This window comes from Megascapheus bottae, chromosome 9 (genome assembly GCF_031878675.1).
Source record: "Megascapheus bottae isolate mThoBot1 chromosome 9, mThoBot2.hap1, whole genome shotgun sequence".
Taxonomy (NCBI): Eukaryota; Metazoa; Chordata; class Mammalia; order Rodentia; family Geomyidae; genus Megascapheus; species Megascapheus bottae.
In genome coordinates, this window is record NC_143517.1 from 24,108,484 (window position 1) to 24,117,379 (window position 8,896).

The 8,896-nt window shown below is 44.2% G+C and overlaps 1 protein-coding gene across 1 annotated transcript in view; it reads left to right on the plus strand.

Annotated features, from left to right (window-relative positions):
• The window catches only part of Zfhx4 (zinc finger homeobox 4), a 183,499-nt gene that overhangs the window by 168,453 nt on the left and 6,150 nt on the right, over positions 1–8,896 (plus strand). Inside the window, exon 10 of the mRNA XM_090338972.1 lies at positions 349–5,778. Coding sequence (XP_090195098.1) covers positions 349–5,778 — 5,430 coding nt within the window. The remainder of the gene's footprint in view (positions 1–348; positions 5,779–8,896) is intronic.

An 8,896-nucleotide genomic window follows, 5' to 3' on the forward strand; every position in this document is an offset into this window, starting at 1 on the left:
GAATCTAATTTTCCGGGGAATATTTGGCAGCAAATAACTTTGGTCTGTCCATGGGGAACCGGGAGGTCAGACAGACCTATATGTTCTGCAAGCCTTGTTATCTTGTTGATTACAATGTATTTCATTTAGCTTTGTCTTATTTTCTTCTCCATACTTAAAATCTTCAAGGTGATTTCTGGCTCACTTTACATCCTTAGCACTCAGTCCAAGACTTCTGCTTCTCTCAATACACTTTTTGTATGTTTTCAAAGACTTAAGCAGAATTCTTTACAGGCTCCCAATGACAGTATTTATTGACATTTACTCAGTGAGTTTTCCTTAAGTAATGTTTCCATGTTCTTCTAATAGGTGAAAGCCCAATGGATGACAAAAGCATGGCAGGTCTTGAAGATTCAAAGGCTAGTGTGGAAATAAAGAGTGAGGAGCAGAAACCAGCTAAAGAAGCCACCGAATTATCAGAATGGAACAAAAACAGCAGCAAGGATGTGAAAATTCCTGACACACTGCAAGATCAACTCACTGAACAGCCAAAAAGGCAGCCGCTCTCTGTTTCTGACCGCCATGTGTATAAGTATCGCTGTAACCATTGTAGCTTGGCTTTTAAAACTATGCAGAAGCTTCAGATACATTCCCAGTATCATGCAATTCGGGCTGCGACGATGTGTAATCTGTGCCAGCGCAGCTTCCGTACATTCCAGGCTTTAAAAAAACATTTGGAAGCGGGCCATCCTGAACTAAGTGAGGCTGAACTTCAACAGCTGTATGCCTCCTTGCCTGTGAATGGTGAGCTCTGGGCAGACAATGAAGCTATGGTCCAGGACGACCATGGCCTAGAGCAGGAAATGGAGAGAGAGTATGAGGTGGACCACGAAGGGAAGGCAAGTCCTGTAGGAAGTGACAGTAGCTCTATTCCAGATGAGTTGGGCTCTGAACCAAAGCGGACCCTACCTTTTAGAAAGGGGCCCAATTTTACCATGGAAAAATTCCTGGATCCATCTCGTCCCTATAAATGTACAGTATGTAAAGAGTCATTCACCCAAAAGAACATTCTCTTGGTCCATTATAATTCAGTGTCTCACCTGCATAAGTTAAAAAAGGTTTTGCAGGAAGCCTCTAGTCCTGTCCCACAGGAAACCAACAGCAGCACAGACAACAAACCCTACAAGTGCAACATCTGCAATGTTGCCTACAGCCAAAGCTCAACCTTGGAGATCCACATGCGGTCTGTGCTCCACCAGACAAAGGCCAGAGCTGCAAAGCTAGAGCCCAGTGGGCCCGTAGCAGCTGGAGGGCACAACCTCACAGCAAATGTGAGTAGTCCTGGCCATGGGATGTTAGATTCCCTGGGTCTAACTACAGTCAACAGCAAAGAGACCCACTTAGATGCCAAAGAATTAAACAAAAAGCAAACTCCTGAGTTGATCTCTGCTCAACCTACACATCACCCACCGCAGTCACCAGCACAAATCCAGATGCAACTTCAACATGAGTTACAGCAGCAAGCTGCTTTCTTTCAGCCACAGTTTCTAAACCCAGCTTTCTTGCCTCATTTCCCAGTGACCCCAGAAGCACTCCTGCAGTTTCAGCAGCCTCAGTTTCTCTTTCCCTTCTACATACCTGGGACAGAGTTTAGCTTAGGGCCAGATCTCGGTTTACCTGGTTCTGCCGCGTTTGGTATGCCAGGCATGACAGGAATGGCTGGCTCCTTGCTTGAAGATCTGAAGCAGCAGATTCAAACTCAGCATCATGTTGGCCAAACTCAACTACAAATTCTGCAGCAACAAGCACAGCAGTATCAAGCTGCACAGCCCCAGCTGCAGCCTCAGAAACAGCAGCAGCAGCAGCAGCAGCAACAACAACAACAACAGCAACAAACAAGCAAATTATTGAAACAAGAGCAAAGTAACCCAGCCAGTACTGACTGCCAGATCATGAAAGACATGCCAGCTTACAAGGAGGCAGAAGAGGTTGCTGAAAAGCAAGAAAAACCAAAGCAAGAATTTACAAATGAAGGTGAAGGCCTCAAAGAAGGCAAAGACACAAAGAAGCAGAAATCTTCGGAACCTTCCATCCCTCCGCCTCGTATTGCTTCAGGGGCCAGGGGAAATGCAGCCAAAGCTTTACTGGAAAACTTTGGTTTTGAACTGGTCATCCAGTATAATGAAAATCGGCAAAAGGTACAGAAGAAGTGCAAGAGTGGAGAGGGGGAACACACTGACAAACTGGAATGTGGAACTTGTGGCAAGTTGTTTTCCAATGTTCTTATTCTGAAGAGCCATCAGGAACACGTACACGGACAGTTTTTTCCCTATGGAGCTCTAGAAAAATTTGCTCGGCAATACAGGGAGGCCTATGACAAGCTTTATCCCCTGTCTCCATCCTCTCCGGAAACACCACCTCCACCTCCTCCACCTCCTCCCCTCCCGCCAGCACCCCCACAGCCTTCTCCCATGGGTCCCGTGAAGATGCCAAACACTGTGGCAACTCCCCTGCAAGCTCCACCACCCACTCCTCCTCCACCACCTCCTCCTCCGCCGCCACCCCCTCCTCCTCCACCTCCTCCTCCTTCAGCTCCCGCACAGGTGCAACTGCCTGTGTCTCTCGACCTCCCGCTCTTCCCTTCCATCATGATGCAACCCGTACAGCACCCTGCACTTCCACCCCAGCTCGCCCTGCAGCTGCCACAGATGGATGCTCTCTCCGCTGACCTCACTCAGCTGTGCCAGCAGCAGCTGGGGTTAGACCCCAACTTCTTACGGCATTCTCAGTTCAAACGGCCACGGACGCGTATTACGGATGACCAGCTCAAAATCCTGAGAGCTTATTTTGACATCAATAATTCTCCAAGCGAGGAACAAATCCAAGAGATGGCAGAGAAATCTGGCCTCTCTCAAAAAGTCATCAAACACTGGTTTCGAAATACGCTTTTCAAGGAAAGGCAGAGAAATAAGGATTCGCCGTACAATTTCAGTAACCCTCCCATAACTGTTTTGGAAGATATCCGAATTGACCCACAACCTGCCTCTCTGGACCATTACAAATCGGATGCATCCTTCAGTAAAAGGTCTTCTAGAACGAGGTTTACGGACTACCAGCTTAGGGTTCTGCAAGACTTTTTTGACACAAATGCTTACCCAAAAGATGATGAGATAGAACAACTCTCTACTGTTCTCAACCTACCTACTCGGGTTATTGTGGTGTGGTTCCAGAATGCTCGCCAGAAAGCACGGAAGAGCTATGAGAATCAAGCCGAAGCTAAAGATAATGAAAAGAGAGAGCTCACCAATGAACGGTACATTCGAACAAGCAACATGCAGTACCAGTGTAAAAAGTGCAATGTGGTGTTCCCCAGGATCTTTGACTTGATTACACATCAAAAAAAGCAGTGCTATAAGGATGAAGATGATGAAGCCCAAGATGAAAGCCAAACAGAAGACTCCATGGATGCCACAGATCAGGTGGTGTACAAGCATTGCACGGTTTCTGGACAAACAGATGGAGCCAAGAGCACCTCTGTCCCCACAGCCAGCTCTGGCTCCGGGACAAGCACGCCTCTGATTCCATCCCCCAAACCGGAACCCGAGAAGACGTCGCCCAAACCTGACTATCCCACAGAAAAGCCAAAGCCGAGTGACCCCTCTGCCCCTTCCCAAGGCACCAAACCGGCCTTGCCGTCAGCGTCGACATCCTCAGAGCCACCACCGCAGGCATCCACCGCCCAGCCCCAGCCACCGCCACAGCCACAGCTACAGCCGCCTAAACAACCCCAGCTTATTGGAAGACCTCCCTCCACTTCTCAAACGCCGGTCCCTTCCAGTCCCTTGCAAATCACCATGACTTCTCTCCAGAACAGTCTACCTCCACAGTTACTCCAATACCAATGTGACCAGTGTACGGTGGCCTTCCCCACTCTGGAACTTTGGCAGGAACACCAGCACATGCATTTCCTGGCTGCTCAGAACCAATTCCTTCACTCTCCATTCTTGGAAAGGCCCATGGATATGCCCTACATGATATTCGACCCCAACAATCCACTGATGACCGGACAGCTGCTGGGCAACTCTCTCCCCCAAATGCCACCGCAGACTGCTTCCTCCCATAGCGCGGCTCCCACCACCGTGGCTGCCTCTCTCAAGAGAAAACTGGATGAGAAAGAAGACACTGCTTGCAGTGAGAAGGAGGGAGGGAATAGTGGTGAAGACCAACACCGAGATAAACGCTTGAGAACCACAATTACCCCCGAACAACTGGAAATACTCTATGAGAAGTACTTACTGGATTCGAATCCCACCAGGAAGATGCTCGATCATATCGCGCGGGAAGTGGGGCTGAAAAAAAGAGTTGTGCAAGTCTGGTTCCAGAACACACGCGCTCGAGAAAGGAAAGGACAGTTCCGAGCCGTGGGGCCCGCGCAGTCTCATAAGCGATGTCCGTTCTGCAGAGCCCTCTTTAAGGCCAAGTCGGCCTTGGAGAGCCACATTCGCTCCAGGCACTGGAATGAAGGCAAGCAGGCAGGCTACAGTTTGCCACCCAGCCCTTTAATAGCCACAGAGGATGGGGGAGAGAGTCCACAGAAGTACATCTATTTTGATTATCCGTCTTTGCCATTGACTAAAATTGATCTATCAGGTGAGAACGAACTGGCTTCCACAGTGTCCACGCCCGTTAGTAAAACAGCAGAGCTATCCCCGAAGAATCTCTTAAGCCCTTCTTCTTTTAAAGCAGAATGCCCTGAGGATGTCGAGAATTTAAACGCCCCTCCGGTGGAGTCTGGGTATGATCAGAATAAAACTGACTTCGACGAGACTTCGTCTATTAATACAGCCATCAGTGATGCCACCACCGGGGATGAAGGAAACGCCGAGATGGAAAGCACCACTGGAAGTTCTGGAGAGGTGAAACCAGCTCTGTCTCCCAAAGACCCCAAAGGTCTGGAAGCTTTGCCCAAACCAGCAACCACACCCACAGCAGAGGTGTGCGATGACAAGTTTCTTTTTTCTCTCACGAGTCCCTCCATCCCTTTCCATGACAAGGACGGTGACCACGACCAAAGCTTTTATATCACAGATGACCCAGACGACAACGCGGACCGCAGTGAGACATCAAGCATCGCCGATCCCAGCTCACCAAACCCATTTGGGTCTGGCAACCCTTTTAAATCCAAAAGTAACGACCGGCCCGGCCACAAACGATTCAGAACCCAGATGAGCAACCTTCAGCTGAAGGTTCTCAAAGCGTGTTTTAGTGATTATCGAACTCCTACCATGCAAGAATGCGAAATGCTGGGGAATGAGATTGGTCTGCCCAAACGCGTGGTTCAGGTGTGGTTTCAAAACGCCCGGGCCAAGGAAAAGAAGTTTAAGATTAACATAGGGAAGCCTTTCATGATCAATCAGAGTGGCACAGAAGGCACCAAACCAGAGTGCACCCTCTGTGGGGTGAAGTATTCTGCCCGCTTGTCCATCAGAGATCATATCTTCTCCAAACAGCACATTTCCAAAGTGAGGGAGACGGTGGGCAGTCAACTTGATCGGGAGAAAGATTATCTAGCTCCGACCACGGTCCGGCAGCTGATGGCCCAGCAAGAACTTGATCGTATAAAGAAAGCTTCAGATGTGCTTGGATTAGCAGTGCAGCAGCCAGGCATGATGGACAGTAATTCCCTCCATGGCATCAGCCTGCCGGCCTCTTACCCAGGACTCCCAGGCCTTCCTCCCGTGCTTCTCCCGGGAATGAACGGACCATCCTCCTTGCCCGGATTTCCACAGAATTCAAACAGTAAGTCACTCACAGGAAACTCTACCTCATTGAGTAGGCATTATTAGATAGCTAACACTTGTAATCAAGAAGAATGGGCATTTTGGAACTATATATATATATATATATATCTGGTTACAGCTAATAACCAGGAATATCCTACCCAAATACATGCCGATAAAATTAAGATTAGCCAGCAGAGCAGATTCTCCAAAATGCGATTTATTATTACATCTTTATGCCTTAGAAATACTATCTTTATATACTACTCCAGTACTGATTTCAAATGCCATTTCAACACAAACATGTAGCATGATATTTGGTATGCATGGCAAGAAAGTGAAATATTGAAAAACATACTCGCTGATGTTTTAAAAGTATGTTCTTTCCAACAGCCAGGATATTTAATTTTGATTTTGTTTCTTGTCTGTTTGTTCCCTTGCCTCTACCCTATAAATTCAAAAGTTAAGGGTTCAGTAGTCTCAGATATCTACCCCCAGTGTACCTAGCAGGTAATAAAGCTTGTGTTTAAACTTTCATGGGTAAAAATATGACTTCTGTGATAATGTGAAACAGTATTGTTAAACAGTTTTGATTTTCATAGCTTCTATTGCTACTTGTTATTTAAATAAACTCAGAAATGCCAAGTGCATTATTACTCCTTGCTTTTCCACTTCTTTTCCCAGACAAGGTTTATAATTGGGGCATAATAAAATTATACAGCTATTTGGATTCAAGAAAGATGTACTTTATGAAGTTATACTTATACATGCATACACACACACACACATACACACACACACACGCACACACACACACACATATATAGTTATCTTGGAATTTCCTCTTTTCTCTCTTTGTGAATTTTGTTGTTTTGATGATACTGGAATTTGAACCTGTACTCTCTACTACTTGAACTTTGCTCCAGACCCTTTTGCTTTAAGATTCTTTCTTTCTTTCTCTTCCTGATAAGGTTTTTTGTTTGTTTGTTTTCATAGTCCAGAGTGGACTATGGTCTTATTGTTTACACCTCCCAGTTATATAGGCTTAGAGGAGCATAATAACCTGGCTTATTGGTTGAGATGTGGGATTTCCCTAACTTATTGAAAGGATTGGCCTCAAAACACCGTCTTTCCATTCTCTACCTCCCAAATAGCTGAGATTTCAGGAACATGTATGGGCTATAACTTCTTTAAGTAAGATTTTTTTTTTAACTAGTGATTATTTTTCCTTTTTAAAATATTTTTTCTAAAAAGTTATATAGCATTTGCTAATCACATATATCTACAAAAGTTACCAAAAGATAGGGAAAACTTCTTTTTCATTTTTTGCAATTATATTTTTACATGAATTTCAAGGTTTTTAATTTCATTCTTCTTTAACAAGAGGCAACATTTGTCATTGTGATCTTAAGAACTTACCCCTTCTCTAAGGTAAAGCTTGAGAGACAGAGAAACAATAACATTAAGTTCTTTTTTCCTGTCCTAAATATCTTGTGGGCTCTAAAGAAGAATGGAATGATGTCTCATCTAAGAAAGAACTTGACCAAGGTCATATGCCATATCCCTTCTTTTAGCTGTCACATCAATTCCCTTTTCATCCTAAAGTAGTTTTGGAGAAATTGTCTGATAACTATTGTCTGACATAACTATTATAGCAATAATGATGTAGTTTTGTGTTATATTTTAGTTAAATTAAAGGAAATACTTTTAAAATAAAATGACAGAGAGGTTTTTCACTTCTATATTAGTCTAGTTACTTTGTAGTGCCACTCTGTACAGCACTGTGATTGTTAATCAGTACAAAAAGCTGAATTATGTGGAAGAACTCTGTGATCTATTTTGCAGAAAGAGAGCTTTAAAAATACACAGGCAGAAACAATGGAATTGTCTATGTCTTTATTCTATAAGTTAAGGCTGATTGATGATGATGATTTTAATATCCCTGTCAGTGATGGTTACACTATTTTTTTATTCTCTTGGCTAAATCAAAGGCACTTCCAGGGACCATTGGTCCTTCTGCCAGTTTTCTTCTTGTTTCTTACCTTGACATGGGCACTTTAATGGCCTCTAGGAAAAAAATGAAAGAGTAGAGATATTTATGAAATATTTGACTAAATTTTCCCTCACTGTACTTACAGTAAGTACAATTATATCTTCCCCTGAAATATAGATTTCCTTTGCCATCAGCATTTCTGAGATGTGACTAGGAGAATCTTGAAACACACCAAATACCAAGGAATTCAGCACTTCATCTGTTTCTCTATTAAATCATAGATCTAAACCAACTGAGAGAAAAAAGTCCAGTGGCTCATACCTGTAATCCTCACTAATCAGGAGGGTGAGATCTGAGGACTGAAGTTCAAAGCCAGCTTGGGACATACCTCTAATTAAAGAGCCAGAAGTGGACCTGTGGCTCAAGTGGTAGAAAGCTACCCTTGAGCACAAATGCTTGGGAACAGTGGCCATTCACAGAGTTAGAGTCTGAGGACTAACATCAGAGAGAGAGAGAGACAGAGACAGAGAGAGACAGAGAGAGAAAGACAGACAGACAGACACACAGACAGAGAGACAGACAGACAGACAGACAGACAGACAGACAAAGAGATACAGACAAGAGAGAGACAGAGACAGAGAGAGACAGAGAGAGACAGAAAGACAGACAGAGAGACAGGGACAGAGAGAGACAGAGAGACACAGACACAGAGAGAGACAGAGACAGAACATTTCTACCTATTTGTGTGAGATTTTAAATATTATTGTGGTATGGTGATCAGTGGGGCTCCATCTGAGAGTCTGAATTCCACATTCCTGATTCTCAGCATTTTTAACCAGTTCATGGGGTAGAAATTGTTCTTTGCCATTCTATTATCGTCTTCAAACCATTTTCGGTTTTTATCAACTAAATTTCTTTATTTTATGGGAAAAGTAGGCCTCCTAGATAGATAATATCAAAAAAGGAAGTTATTTTCTCAGTAAAATATGTATTTCCTGGAAGCCCTGGGCTCTTGTTATAGTTTGATATCTATATGACCATTCCTAGAGAATATGACATGATATCTTGAGCCTATTTAATAGTGGTTAGTTATAGAAAATGCTTCATTTTCAAAATATTTCATCTCTTTGAAGTGAGTTTCAAG